Source organism: Haliotis asinina, chromosome 11, assembly GCF_037392515.1.
Source record: "Haliotis asinina isolate JCU_RB_2024 chromosome 11, JCU_Hal_asi_v2, whole genome shotgun sequence".
In the NCBI taxonomy this organism is placed as follows: Eukaryota; Metazoa; Mollusca; class Gastropoda; order Lepetellida; family Haliotidae; genus Haliotis; species Haliotis asinina.
In genome coordinates this window covers 18717751-18734189 of record NC_090290.1, presented here as the reverse complement: position 1 = coordinate 18734189, position 16439 = coordinate 18717751, and the positions used below count along the sequence as shown (strand labels likewise).

The 16439-nt window shown below is 40.9% G+C and overlaps 2 protein-coding genes across 2 annotated transcripts; both read right to left on the bottom strand.

The window, feature by feature from the left end:
• Window positions 1–10881: 10881 nt before the first annotated feature.
• Window positions 10882–11778, bottom strand: LOC137255328 (uncharacterized). Its single transcript, XM_067792778.1, has one exon. The coding sequence runs from the start codon at window positions 11776–11778 to the stop codon at window positions 10882–10884; it is 897 nt and encodes a 298-aa protein (XP_067648879.1).
• A 3630-nt stretch (window positions 11779–15408) lies between these two features.
• Window positions 15409–16305, bottom strand: LOC137255327 (uncharacterized). Its single transcript, XM_067792777.1, has one exon. The coding sequence runs from the start codon at window positions 16303–16305 to the stop codon at window positions 15409–15411; it is 897 nt and encodes a 298-aa protein (XP_067648878.1).
• Window positions 16306–16439: the final 134 nt, after the last annotated feature.

Here is a 16439-nt window from a genome sequence, read left to right as displayed (position 1 = left end):
CACTACTATTCGCCGACGACGAATCAATGATAGCAGATACTACTCTGCACTACTACTCACCGACGACGTATCAATGATAACAGATGCTACTTTGCACTACTATTCGCCGACGATGAATCAATGATAGCAGATACTATTCTGCACTACTATTCGCCGACGATGAATCAATGATAGCAGATACTGATTTGAACTACTATTCGCATTCGAAAATCATCGAGACTGTTTGCATTCAATCACTTTTCTGTAAAACACTTTTTGGATTGAGCAAGGCTACACCGAACAATAAGGAGATATGTGAGAACTACTTACAGCTAAATCATATGCTTATAACAGCTAATAAATTCCGACGCAGTCTTATACATTTGAAACCTTTAAGACTTCCCTACCAAACCTACTACATGATTTAATCCATCTCTGACACAGGTCGCTATAACTGGGTGTCTGAGATTAGAAATATGTTCTTTCATCTGGGATTTGGACAAGTGTGAATGCAACACGACATGGAAACAGAAAACAACCAATATTTCTTTTAAAATCCAACTTGGCATAAATCGTGCAGCTCAGCTCATGCAGTCTGCAGATATACAGACAATCCAGGCAACATTTATGTTCAACGCACTTTACGTGACCTCGTGAACTTTAAATCTAAAATGAATGCATGCAATATTCATTATCGATCGATTGCAATAGTGTATTTTTGGCCCGGGGCCTTATACTGTAACAAATATGTCTGACTATCAATGTGTACTATCTATGTCGTGCTGGCCAATTAAGTTACTATCCAAATTTTACATGATCATGTATCATAACTGCATTCATGTACTTTGAATACTAATAACTATTGTCCCTGGATTGAATGAATAAATGAATGAATGAATGAAAAAAAGAAACAAACAATGAATGAATGAATGAATGGTTAGGACCCTTCAATTCCCATAATGTAAGGCTGTGAAGAGGATTAGTATCGGAAGCTAGGGCTGAGATTCGTATAGATGGTGTGGTGCCTGGGGGCTGGGGTGCTGAGAGTCTCATGCCCCAGGGTCTGTGATAGAGAATACACTTCCTTATTCCATTTGCTCCGCATCCGCAAATGTTTACTATATATCAATATTTCAACTATTACAAAAATCCTTTTATATACATTTTGTTTACCTAAGGTAGCGTTTTAAGAAGGTGACCAGTTTCTACTAGAGTTACTTCCGGGTTCAGTGTCATGTATAATGAATCGACTCCTAATTACGATATGGATTTTACCTGTGATGAACGCAAGGGCAGCCCAGTTAAGGTTATTTTACTCGATAAGCAAGTTCTGAACTCACATCCATTATAAGGGGTGGTGGGGTAGTCTAGTGGTGAAAGCGTCCGCTCGTCATACTGATGACACGGGTTCGATTCCCCACATGAGTACAATGTGTGAAACCCATTTCTGGTGTTCCACGTCGTGGAACATTGCTGGAATATTGCTAAAAGCGGTGTAAAACTAACTCTCTCACTCACTCGATCACATCCATGTCAGTACAAGTGATGCTGACAGTGATGTGTTCTATTAATGCCTTTGAATCCTGGGTTTTTGTTTGGCAAAAATATTCGTTGGTCTAAACTTACATATAAATACATATTTGTCCCCAAATGATCAGTTTAGAACATCCACCGTTTCTTGTTTGTTTATTTATGGGTAACACCTGAGAACAATGAATGTTTTCAAGCATTTCAGAAAAGGCATGTTCATTTTCAGTCCCCCTCACTCTTGAACATTCTTTACTAAAGCGCCTATAGTTATGTCATCGTTCAACCGCAGTCTGTATGAAAACATATATCACCTATATCGATTGATCAGCGTCTATAAAAAATACAATTCGATTTGTATAGTGTAAAGCTGCCTTCACACGACAAACTAAAGTTTGACAAAAAATGTTGTTGAAATTTTAAAAGTCGTGCCATTTGATCACCAAGTCTCTATCTGTGGGGTGACGTGACGACTTCGTTGACTGCAACTTGTCGTTTCTGAACAACACATGTTTGACAACACTTCACGCGTCAAACTCGAGTTTGACAACACCGAAAGTTTATAGAGACCGATCCTATATCTCGACGACGGTTTACCAACGCTGAAATTGGTGTTAGTGGCGAGTAGTTGGAATGTTCACACTCTCAAACTCGAGTTTTACAACATGTGTTGACAGGCTTCAGTTTGTCTTGTGAAGGCCACTTAATAAAACGTTTTCGCCTTGAACTATCATAGTTAAAGCACGAGGACGCTGCAGAGGACCATGTCAAAACATTGATAACAGAACAGTCTCGTTTCCTGTTCCTTCTAATCCTAGCAAACACGTCGCACAGCGAGCTCTCACAAATGGAAACCTGGAAATCGTGGAAATCTCAAAACGTGACTCGCCTTTTGAAAAGTTTGGAGGTCTGGTACGGAACTGTTATTACATCAACCTTATTGTGCGTTACAGAACTACGCTGAATAAGCGCAAAAAAACACATTACAGGTTTAACCAGTGAGCCAGATGATTTGTGACTCATTTTACGACCTCATCAGACATGGGCAGTCAGTGATTCCATAGTTAGTTATGAACCTCGACATAACGTATAGAAAGATAGTGTTAAAGTTTAAAATTAAAATTCATTTGTAAATAGCATTTCATTTGAAACAAGGAAAAGGAATTCAGTTTAACCAGAATTGTATATTTTCACTTTCACACTAGAAAATTCGGATCGGCTGAAAAGTAGGTCATTGTCTGAAAATGTAAATCAGACACGTTTCGGTATGCACTTCTCTCCAAAAGCTGTTCAACAGAACTGACTGAGCTTCTACGTATGTTTCACTGGGACTCTAAAGGTGTCAATCTCATACTTTCTTCATCCAGTTTCTTAATTTTGTCACTTCTACAGATGTTTGGTCTTAGTTGAATTTGGTTTTATTTATCCTGTTCGTCTCATGCAGATAATGTACACTTATTGCATGACCTCACAATGTGTTGGCGTCACTGCACCATTCCAGCCTACCCCGTTGTAATCTAACACTTTTGCATGACGTCACAATGTAACCAACGTCACGTCGCCTCGTACCATTACGTTTGTAAATTACATTTAGCGGTCTTAAATCAACGATAAAGGACAGCAAAATTGTAAACAGAGTAGCTATATCTTCATTCTAACACGACAGATAAGCGTTTCAAATTCGCACACTTTGGAGCGCAAGAACACAAGGCGTGAAGTGGCTTTTTTTCCTGGAATTGTATAGTTGAGTGAGAGTTTGTGTAATGAACAAAATAAGACATTTTCAACAACATTCGTCACTACTCGCCCCTTTCCGTAACCCCATAGAAGACCCGTTCCCCAGTCGATGCTTCTTATGTCCGAAAATACGACAAACCAATCAGAACGCGCGTAATGGATGCGGTGCGTTAACAAAATTAATCTCGACTACTTAAACCGTTTGTGGCATTACGTTATTGTTTAAAATGCTACGAAAATATATATCGTCATATTGTAAGTACTAAGAACGTAGCTAAAAGCTAATCATGCGACTGACTGTGAGGCTGAAGGGGTCGTTGTCGGCAAAGGTACTACAGAAATGTTCCCTAGCCAAAGTAAATGCACAGAAACGTACCAGGTACCCTAAACGGCAGTCGAGTCCACTTTACTCAAGCCAAAACTGAAACCGGTTTGTGGTGTTGTTCTAGACCGTCTGATCGCTCTCTGGGCATCAAGAATCGTTTTGTTCGCCTTCTGTTCTAACGCAATCGAAAATGGAGCTGATATTTTACAACTGACAGCCGAAGGAAGGTATATTGTTGCTCCTGACGAACACGCACAGCCATGTAGAATTGTCTCCGCGGTTTGACAGGCAAGAATAAAAGTACGCGTTCGAGATACCGGTTCAGCGCTGATTGCGATGCAGAATGGGATCGTCCTAGGGTAAAATTCTGTACATTTACCTTGGCTAAGGTACATTTCTGTATACAGAAGGGTACCTAGGGTACATTTCTGTAGTACCTTTGCCGACAACGACCCCTTCAGCGACAGTGAGAGATTCAAATGTACGCACGTGTGTTTGTAGACATAGCGGGCGGCTCTCACTGATCTGACTGGGTGTTCTGACGATCTTGTGGGCTTGTTTTGGTGATTGTACGAGCGCTTTGAAAAAGGTTCCAGGAACTGTAATAGTAAGTCACAAGGAATTTTAAAACAACACTTAACTATTACATACTCTTCAAGACAAGTAGGGGATAATGAACTTTCAATTTGGATACGAAGAGTAAACGTTAACAAACGTTTCAAGGACACACATCATAAGAACACACCACCATTTCCCTCTATTACCACCCCTAAACACAACGCATGATATGCAGTTGCACAACGCAGAAGCCCCATACACGTGCATGGGGTCCCATTCTTGATTTTGACTTTTTTTTTTCAAGAAGGTCGAGAAATCACTTAAAACATTAAGTTTGACAGTCATCTTGCATCACAGATTTGTTGTGTTTGTTTCTAGTCGTTTGTATTAAAATTAAAATCGTATACACACAAATTACATGCCATGCACAATCATCTTTCAAATGCGACTACATTCTATGGCTGTAAGGAGTGTAAATGGTAATGCACTCTCAAACATTCAATAATATCATATCACCATTGATTGACTCCGATAAATCTCCTAAATATTTTTAATCGTAATGCAAAAAATGAACATCCCCTACGTTTTTAAGAGTATATCTGCATGTAACTAATCAACTGTAATCGTTACCACCAGGCATATATTTCACATCTCTGAGAATATTTTAGTCAGACTTATTTTGCCATTCACATATAGTTGAACGAATTCAGATAAAATTCTACTTGGGGTATGGCAGCAAGGTTACATGACGTCGAGTTTGTAAACATTGAAATGTCATTTTGGAGTCTGTCATAGGATTTCAAGTAGCTTGGGGTTTTTCTTATCCAATAAAACACTTCCCATTTGTGATTATTAAACCCTATTTAGAAATATAATTACAATATAAGGTGAACATCTGGAAATAATTACGTTAGAAAATGCCTCTCATTTTTAAGTTGTCTCAAGGAGGTATATTCTTTAAGATAAATATGAAAAAAACATCAAAAAACAAACAAAAAACAAAAATAAAAACCCCAATATAACAAAAACAGCAATAGAATGTACGAGTACTCCGGTGATATTAAGTACAATAAAAATCGAACAGGTGTAGAGTTATCCGATGTTCCTACGCCAGTATCAGATCCTTAGAGAGGGGCACGAGTCGCTCTTCGGCTTGTCCCGGAATAACACGAGTTGGTCACAACTTGCTTTATTTCAGGAACCAGTATGGTTCCAGTATGCAACAAGTATGTAACAAATAACAAGTAACATAAGTAGATCACAAAATGTACAGTTTATACTGTGAGTAACTACAGTTATTTGATTTTCTCAGGTGAATTATTAGACCCGTGAAGACCCGGGGTAGAATAGCCTATCAGCAACCCATGCTTGCCATAAAAGGCAATGTGAATAAATATTTAACGTCATATCGGTAATGTTTCAGCCATGATGAGAACAAAATTGACGTTGATAAAGAATATGTGTTATTATATAGCCTGTCGTCAAAGGATAGTAAAATAACTAGATAAGCACAACATGCAAAGCATTAGAACTAGCATGTAAGGATACATATAGTAGAACTATTTGGACAAAACAATATAAAAACAAGCCATAGATCACCAACAACTGAAGGTAGATCACCATACTAAGGACTATTCGGACTTACAGTACCTTTGCTATCTTCATGGACCCTAGTTGGATTTCATTCATTCCTTCGACCCCCGGCGATTGTAGGAAAAATAGCTATGATTTATACTCACAAAAACACTACGTTTTAAAATATATGATTAGTTTAGATTTACTTTAAACGTTTGGGGAATTACGTTAAAAAGAATTACCTACGGTAATGTGGCTTAAAGAAATGTACAAAATATACCATTCTATATACCATGCTCTGCTTTATAGCTAAAATAGATAGAATTATCCTTAAAATGCATGCACGTTATCAGAAATTGTAAACCAAAAGTTACTGTGTTCTGTAATCTGATTGGTTGAAAAACATGATTAAATGGTATTAGATTCCCGGAAACTGAAAGACTATTCACCGCGTATTGACACGTAAACAATTGTTTTGTTGTGTCATCAACAGTGGTGACGTCATTCAAATCATATTGTGACGTAAAGTTAGAATGACGTCACAAATGAGCAACTGGCTGACGCCGTCGGTTCCAAATGCATTCCCGTGCTTCAAATACTCAATAACACCCGGAAATTGACCAACACATGATGTTTATCTCCTAATTGTAAATCAAAAGTCACTGTGTTCTGTAATCTGATTGGTTGAAAAACACGATCAAATTAGGAGATAAACATCATGTGTTGGCCAATTTTCGGGTGTTATTGAGTATTTGAAGCATGGGAATGCATTTGGAACCGACGGCGTCAGCCGGAGGTTTCAAATGAAATATTCCCGTGCTTCAAATACTCAGTAACTCCCCGAAATTGGCCAACACATGATGTTTATCGACATTGTAAACAAAAAAGTAAACCAAAGGGGTTTTACTGTCTGCACTCGTTTACATCGAGTATGAGTACAGCAGTAAAGTGTCATCAGCTGGCCGTTTCAGCTGGTTCCCATGGTAACGTCTGGAGTTGCTCATTTGTGACGTCATTCTAACTTTACGTCACAATATGATTTGAATGACGTCATCACTGTTGATGACACAACAAAACAATTGTTTACGTGTAAATACGCAGTGAATAGTCTTACAGTTTCCGGGAATCTAATACCATTTGATCATGTTTTTCAACCAATCAGATTACAGAACACAGTGACTTTTGGTTTACAATGGTATTTAATTCCCGGACACTGCACCACTGTTGCCTGTGTATTGACACGTAGAAACATCGCAAACAATTGTTTTGTTGCGTCATCCGTAGTGGTGACGTCATTCAAATCATATTGTGTCATAAGTTAAAATGACGTCACAAATGAACAACTCCAGATGCGACCATGGGGACCAGCTGAAACGGTCATCTGATGACACTTCATTGCTGTACCCGTACTCGATATAAACGAGTGCAGTCAGTAAAACCCTTTAGTTTACTTTTTGGTTTGCAATGTCGATAAACATCATTTGTTGGCCATTATCCGGGTGTTATTGAGTATTTGAAGCACGGGAATGCATTTGGAACCGACGGCGTTTATCTCCTAATTATAGCTAAAATGGATAGGATTGTCACTAAAACGCCCGCACGTTATCAAAAATATGCGGGCCACTGTAACTTGATAATGCCTGCGAAATACGTGACGACGGGCCAAACTCGTTGTTAGGTGACGTCATAGCTCAGCTGCTGAACATGAATCACCTACGGCTCGTTTGAACTTGGGTTCATTATTGACAATATATCTGGCTCACAGTCGTCACATGTACCTGTGCCATTATGCACTATCTTGCCTGTGCCAACCATAACAACTGTAACATAAATTACCACATACAGCAATGAAAATTTCGACTTCAAGTCTAACCTTGTTGAGAACTGAAAAAACATGGCGGCTGGTTGTATGGGCGAAGGTCAAGGTGGAATGTCGTCACTCTCAATAGTGACGTCATCTGTGTTGTCCTGTGACGTGTCTATATTTGTAAAAGGTGTGTCAGTGACCTCCGTCGTTTGTTGTTAGCAGTAAATGCTTCTAAACCGATGCCGTTGTTTTTATTCTTAATCTATTAAAGATTCTTTTCATTTTAGCTATAATAACGATGACGCTATTTTTCAGGGCATTGTCATTTGCAGGAGTTATCGATCTTTTCAACTGCTACATTGATAAATGACAATGTTAACTTTTATGTTAGCGTCGTGAAAAGATAAACATGAAGAAAATGACTGATATGGCGACTTGCTAAATTGGTGAAATAAACAAACAGGCTTCACACATTGTACCTATGTCAGGAATTGAACCCCGGCGATTTAACCACTAGGCTACCCCATCGCTTAATCTGCAAATGAACCAAGTTGATATAATTTGACGTTTCAAATGACGTGATGTGGATACTAAGGGGCTTTGGAAAGCCTTCTGTACATCATCTCTCTTTTTTGTTCAGACTTGAATCTTTTCTCATAATTGTTTTCTTTAAAATTAATTTTCATTATTAACGTTCTGGAATCACCCATGATATATCATATTACTATAGCTTACAGTGTCACTTCCTGGTATTTCAGCGATTTGCGCGCAGGAATGTCAGCACCAGTCTTTAACAACTAAAAACGTCTCTGTGTGCCATGAGCTTCGCTAATTGGTATTGTCGAAACAGTGTGAAACTGTGTGCAGTGTAGTCTATTTTGTATTTATTAATTGGACTTTTTAAAAAAAAATGGGCTTTAAAAAGCCCCAGGTTTTTAAGCCTTTAGGCGGCAGCAGGCCCAGATGGCCAAATGGCAGATTAAAGTATTGTAAACACTGATCTCAATTACATGACTTTATGACCCTGTTTATAGTTGCGACACCTTCGTATTGAATATCTCAAATATTTGAATAGTATACAGTATATTTCGATCTGCGGCTCTTCACGATAAGTCTTTACTGTACGGAACCGTATTATCTCTTGGCCACGGCATAATAATGGTATTTATTTTCTCATCCGATGTCTCCTTTACGGTTCCCGTAGTAACGTTTGATTCCTTTGCTCCTGGGTATTTTCTATATCAGTATGATAAAGGTCTTCAGTGCATTCACCACGTTCATTGTTCAAATGCTGGAATGAAATTTTATAGAATGAGTCGAAGGTGAAAACGGGATTGGATGAAGAGATTCTGTGGCACACATTCTGTTGTAAGGCCATACATCTCTTAAGTTTTATTTTATTTATTTATCTATTTATTAGTTTGTTTATTTGTTTATTATTTTTTTAATATGATCACATTGTGTTTAATAAATCAGTGTGTTTATGTCAGTAATATTTCATTTTATAAAATGTTTATCCTGCTGTATACAGTACTCTACAGTGCATGATAGATAACTGTTATTCATGGCACTACCGGGTGTGTGAATGAGTGAGTTAGAATTTACGCCGTGTTCAGCAATATAACGGCGGGGGGTACCATCATTGTGGGTAATCGACCTCGGGTCTTCGACTTGACGGCCCAAACTGGGCTACCGAAACTGCCTCGATGTGAATGAGTGAGGATGTTTCACGCAATATTTCAGCAATATCACGGCGTGACATATCAGGCATGGACTCAAGATATTCTGGGACTCGAATCCGAGCCTTCGGCATAGCGGGCGAACGCTTTACCATGTGGGCCACCCTTCCTTCCCAATGTGCAGGAAACTGTGTAAGAGTGAGAGAAGGCAAGCATATATACTCTTTAGTAAAGTAGGGGAACTTCTTGAAAACCGTCAAAATCAAGAATGGGACCCCATGCACGTGTGTGGGGTGTATGGGGCTGCTGCGTTGTGCACCTGCATATTATGCGTTGTGTTTAGGGATGGTAATAGAGGGAAATGGTGGTGCGTTCATAAGATGTCTGTCCTTGAAACGTTAGTTAACGATTACAGTACCTATCCAAATTGAAAGTTCAGGTTCCCCTACATATTTTGAAGAGTATATTATGCCAACACCGTTGTGTGGAGTACACGTGTTTACCACTTTGTCGGTTGGTAGTTGTTTAATGCCGCACTCAACAACAGCTTTATGGCGGTGGTTGGTAAATTTCGAGTCTGGACCAGACAATCTAGTAGCATGAGCGTCGATCTCCGCCAGATGGATACGATGACATATGCCAATCAAGTCGAGCAGCCTTACCACCGGTTAGTCGCCTCTGCTGACAAGCATGGATTGCTGTAGACCAATTCTAACCCGGATCTCTCGGCTCTCTTTATACTGCAACATAATCACACCATTGTGTGTCATCTTAAGCACATGGCGTGCCACCCACCTTAAGCACATGGCGTGTCATCTTAAGCACATGGCGTGCCACCTACCTTAAGCACATGGCGAGTCATCTTAAGCACATGGAGTGCCACCCACCTTAAGCACATGGAGTGCCACCCGAAGCACGGGGGATAAAAGCCAGGTGTGATGTTTGACTATACTGATAGCCAATAAGACGGATATGGTGGAGACACAACTTTAACCATTCTCGGGAGGAGAACCATCACAGGCCCGTGAACGTCCGGGGTAGAATAGGCCTTCAGCAACCCATGCTTACCATAAAAGGCGACTATGCATGTCGTAAGAGGCGACTAACTGGGTCGCTGACTTGGTTGACACTTGGTATCGGTTCCAGGGGTACGCAGATCGATGATCATGTTGTTAATCACTGGATATTCTGGTCCATACCCGATTATTCACAGACCGCTGCCAAATGGCTGGAATATTGCCATGTGCGTCGTAAAACAAAACTCACTCGAACCATCATAGGTTTCTGAATGTTAAATACATGGAATGGCCCAAAACAGGACAAATGGGCACACAGAAGAAAAAAAAATGTTTTCATGGAAATATCTTTACTGACAAAAGCAAGTAGATTTTAACATTTCAACAATATTTTCAATAATCAATAATCATATCAACTGTAAATACATCAAAAATAATATTAAACGATCTAATATATCAGAAAGAATAACGATGTAGATCGAGGGAAACAACTTAAAGTTAAGGGGCTGTCTATTTGACTTATATCATAGTGCGTCTTCTTGACAAGGAAGACATACCATGTGATAAGGGAATTACTTTTGTTCCCTCCTAGGAAGCCTGCTGGACACGATTATGACGCCGTCAAACAACGAATCATGATGATGATGAAGTCTATAGGTTAGTGTACATGAGTCTTGTCTATAAAGAGAGTCCTCCCATCATTTGGGAGCCAGCGTTGTTCGAGGGGAGTCCACCTTGACCGAATCCTCCGTTCATTCCGGAGGGGAGTCCCTGGTTCATTCCCTGAGAAAGTCCGCCGCCCAGTCCCTGGTTGAATCCACCTCCCATACCGTTGTTGCTACCTGGGTTCTGCATGCCGAGAAGTCCCTGGCCGAAGAGCTGGTTCTGGTTGGTGAATGAGGTGGTGGCAGGTCGACTGTCGTAGCCGATCTTGCAGCACAGAGGGATGACATCCAAGCAGGTGGACCCAGAGATCTGGTGAGAGGGACACAGAGCCAGTCCACGACCGGTCAGCTCCTCGAAGGACAGGTTCTCCACGGTCTCGGAGGATGTGGCGGTCTGTCCCTGGAAGATTGTGACTGGGGTGCCCACGATGCCGCGGGGAGTACGAGACTGACTCCACCAGGTACGGTCGGTCAGGATGTCGCCGAGAGCACGACTGGAACACACCTCTTCAGTGCGGGCGTATTCAGTGACGACAAACTGGAACTGACCTTGAAGAGTTGAAGAAGGGTTAGAGGCGATGACAGCTGAGAGACGCATGTTACGACCTCCACCGAATCGGTTAAATATCGGGTTGTTGAAGTTGTTGTTGTTGCCAAGGCTGAAGGTGACTTTCATGTCGTCGCCGTTGGAGTTCTTGGCGATACAGGTCTGGTACAGGGTGTTGTCTTCCCTCAAATTGGGATTCAGCGGTTGGAACACGTTGTTGCCCCACCCTCCTCCACCAACTGCGCCAGCTCCCATTCCTCCCATTTGACCTTGACCTTGCCCCATGCCCCACCACTGGGCACCCACCTGGTGAGAGGCGAACCCCAACACCACACATACAGCGACAACGAGTTGATGAACCATTTCGTTTTGTGGACTGACTGACCGATTGAGAATGTCTGACCACTGTCGAACTCAGGTTATATATACATCTCTCGAGGTGCGGGGCCATAAATTTGACCAAGGTGTGCGTGGGTCTTCCTCTTACAACAGCGTGACGTCAGAACCTAATTAGCAATTAATTGTAGCACTATACCTTGAAGGCAAATACCTTAATTTGTTTAATGAATAGTCTTTCTTTCTATCCTTTCTATGGCTCTCATAAGATATACTACTCAAACTTTGCTAAGGATTAAATCATGGATTCAACAGAAAACTATTATGTGTGGTCAAATTTGGTTTAGATACCTAAGGTTATAGAAAGCATAGATCCTATGTTTTAGTATGTCATTGTATCATGCGGATCCCATACCTGCTACTGATATATCTAATGTGGGTGTAGTATAGTGAGTAGTCCAGACTATAATTCGACAGGGAACTAAAAGACTACATATTAGACGCAGTTATTATTGCTGTAACTATAATAGTTCAGGGCGAAAGTGTGCTTTATTACACTACACATGGTGGAAGCGTGAACTGTATTCCTTAAACATATAGACGGATGTGTCCTCTTGTGCTAAAATTCCTGGAAATAGGTATTCAGAGTTCTTTTCATCATAAAATAGGTGTCAAACAAGGAGAAAATCTATCGCCGATATTATTCTTTGTTTATTAATGATATTGTGTCTGATTACTGTGCTTGCATGACAGTGTTTTGCATTAACTTATTTGTGTTATTTGTATCCCCTGCAATGCGTTTTGCTAGGGGTATTAAAATGAACCGTCCGTCCGTCAGTGCGTACGTCGTGCACTTTCATCTTTTCCGGAGCAGATGTTTATAACCGCTCAATATTTCTTCACCAACCTGGCACATAGATAGATGTGGCGATGTACCTTATGGTGCCTTATGGTAGTTTTGGATTTTTAATAAAATATTTTTTGCCTTTCCATGGCAGCAAGTTGGACTTTCACTGAATTTGACGGTACTGCTCTTTTCCGGAGCAGAACTTTAAAACCATGCTGTATTTCTTCACCAAACTTGGCACATAGATAGATCTGTTTGTCTTTTTTTTATTACCATGCGAACACGTTTGACTTCGACTAATTTGGTGGTAGTGCTCCTTTCTGGAGCAGAACTTTCAATACTTTCATTCCACTTTTCCTTATACACACATTTGACATAATCATAACTAGTAACAATTGCCATTGTTGAGGATATTGATGCAGGCCAAAATATTAATGGTTTTAAATATTTTGCATTGTTTTCTCAGCAACAGGTAGTTTTTCTCAGACTGAAAAGACGCTGTCGGAGCAAGCTGCTAATTTAAATCCTTACTTTCGTTGCTAGTATTATTGTCTAGTCCAAAAATAATAATAGTTTTAAATATTTGGGCATTGTTTTCTCAGCAACAGGTAGTTTTTCTCAGACTGAAAAGACGCTGTCGGAGCAAGCTACTAATTTAAATCCTTACTTTCGTTGCAAGTATTATTGTCCAGTCCATATATGTTCCCTGCACAACGGTGTCAGTTGTTCTAAAGTTTAAGCGGTACTGCCAGTTTTATGATATGGTTATGACGTTAGGGTATTTTATATAATTTATGGACGCACGAGCCATCGAAAGGGCCCATTTAAAGTTCATTCCGCGTGTTAAAAGTTCAACACAGTTAGCTTTTGTCTGAAGTGAAATGGGAGTGCTACCATTGATTAATATATAGATTATTACGCATTGTGAATTATTGGATTCAGTTTATTTCTGTGACGAAAAGATTTACACAAGCATTATGTGTAGGACCTTTGTCAACAACGCTTGGCAGAGTGAGTGAGTTTTGTTTTACGCCGCACTCAACAATATTCCAGCTATGTATTCCAGCGGCATGTAAATAATCGGGTATGGACCAGATAATCCAGTGATCAACAGCATGAGCATCGATCTGCGGAAATGGGAACCGATGACGTGTGTCAACCAAGTCAGCGAGCCTGACCACCCGATCCCGTTAATCGCCTCTTACGACAAGATTAGTCGTGGCAAGCATGGGTTGCTGAAGGTCTGTTCTACCCCGGACCTCCACGGGTCGCTTGGCAGAACATATACGACATGGGTTACTGTAATTATGAACTCGCTGTTTCGGTTACAAATCTGTTGACTCTGAATTGTAGAGGTTTTATTAGTTCTTTTGGACAAAGGGATATTGACATACACTCACCAATGTGGAAAATATGCAATTTAAGTTCACTTAGTAAAACAGTAATATATACTTGCTTATCAAATCACCACTTACAATGGAAACGTATTAATCTCAAATTGATATAATAAACTATTATAAATATTATAAATTATAGGAAACCGTTTGTGTCCATTTTGCAATGACAATATAAAGGATGAATATGATGTTTTTGACAACTAGATGAAGTGTATAAATCTTCATCAAACCAAAGTTGAAGGATTATTTTAGTTATCTCATATTTCTGGTAAACCATGCTGTTTGTTAGTCGTTTTTCTTTTGTCAGGCAAAGTCTATGTATTGGAGAGGCAATGTGTTGACTATCCATTTTCCCATAAGGCTGCATAAAAATTAAATGTTTCTCGGGCGCATTTTTTTTTTAAAGTGACGAGGGCGTTGGGACTGGGTTTTTAATTTTTTATTTAAAAAATGACGAGGGAGGAACACATTTATATTTTCATTTTTCTCAGAAATATAGTTTGGGAAATTCAGAGTGTGTTAATAAGTTGCAGATGCAGTCACACTCGTTCTTACAGACAGTCATTATTATAGTGGACAAATGGATGATCGGGACGCGACCTTGTCAGAATTATTTTTTTAAATGGCAATAAAGAATTATTGCGCGCACAAATAAAAGTGATGCGACGATGCCCGAGAAACATTTTACTTTAGCTATTTAGCGTAATATGATATGGCCTATCGTCGTGAACCACAAGGCTACCACACTGTCCCCTGTGCCTCAGATTTGACCAGACTACAACGTATTTACATTTTACTCCAGGATCATTCCATGTCTGTTGGGGTGGGGTAGCCAGGTTGTCAAAACGTTCGCTCGTCACGTCCAATACCCAGGTTCGATACCTCACGTCGGAACAATGTGTGAAGCTCATTTCTGGTGTCCCCCGCCATCATATTGCTGGAATATCGCTAAAAGCGGCGTAAAACTAAAGTTCGACATCAAAAGTGGAACTCAAGTATATATACATACTACAGACTTTAAATAATGTTGTCTTGTAAACTGAGGACAAATCCTTCTGTTTTGGTCATATGGTTCAGATGAATGTTTTTTTACGTTTTGATCGAGGGAAACATTTTCCTTGGCGTTTCTTGCGCAGATGTGAATGAGGGATGAGATATAACAAATTGAAAGAGACAAGTTTAATAGAAAACGGTTGCACACATCAGACTCTTCCCGCACACACAATGATAGTGAGATTATGAACAGTATTTGACTTATATCATAGTGCGTCTTCTTGACAAGGAAGACATACCATGTGATAAGGGAATTACTTTTGTTCCCTCCTAGGAAGCCTGCTGGACACGATTATGACGCCGTCAAACAACGAATCATGATGATGATGAAGTCTATAGGTTAGTGTACATGAGTCTTGTCTATAAAGAGAGTCCTCCCATCATTTGGGAGCCAGCGTTGTTCGAGGGGAGTCCACCTTGACCGAATCCTCCGTTCATTCCGGAGGGAAGTCCCTGGTTCATTCCCTGAGAAAGTCCGCCGCCCAGTCCCTGGTTGAATCCACCTCCCATACCGTTGTTGCTACCTGGGTTCTGCATGCCGAGAAGTCCCTGGCCGAAGAGCTGGTTCTGGTTGGTGAATGAGGTGGTGGCAGGTCGACTGTCGTAGCCGATCTTGCAGCACAGAGGGATGACATCCAAGCAGGTGGACCCAGAGATCTGGTGAGAGGGACACAGAGCCAGTCCACGACCGGTCAGCTCCTCGAAGGACAGGTTCTCCACGGTCTCGGAGGATGTGGCGGTCTGTCCCTGGAAGATTGTGACTGGGGTGCCCACGATGCCGCGGGGAGTACGAGACTGACTCCACCAGGTACGGTCGGTCAGGATGTCGCCGAGAGCACGACTGGAACACACCTCTTCAGTGCGGGCGTATTCAGTGACGACAAACTGGAACTGACCTTGAAGAGTTGAAGAAGGGTTAGAGGCGATGACAGCTGAGAGACGCATGTTACGACCTCCACCGAATCGGTTAAATATCGGGTTGTTGAAGTTGTTGTTGTTGCCAAGGCTGAAGGTGACTTTCATGTCGTCGCCGTTGGAGTTCTTGGCGATACAGGTCTGGTACAGGGTGTTGTCTTCCCTCAAATTGGGATTCAGCGGTTGGAACACGTTGTTGCCCCACCCTCCTCCACCAACTGCACCAGCTCCCATTCCTCCCATTTGACCTTGACCTTGCCCCATGCCCCACCACTGGGCACCCACCTGGTGAGAGGCGAACCCCAACACCACACACACAGCGACAACGAGTTGATGAACCATTTTGTTTGTGGACTGACTGACCGATTGAGAATGTCTGACCACTGTCGAACTCAGGTTATATGTACATCTCTCGAGGTGCGGGGCCATAAATTTGACCAAGGTGTGCGTGGGTCTTCCTCTTACAACAGCGTGAC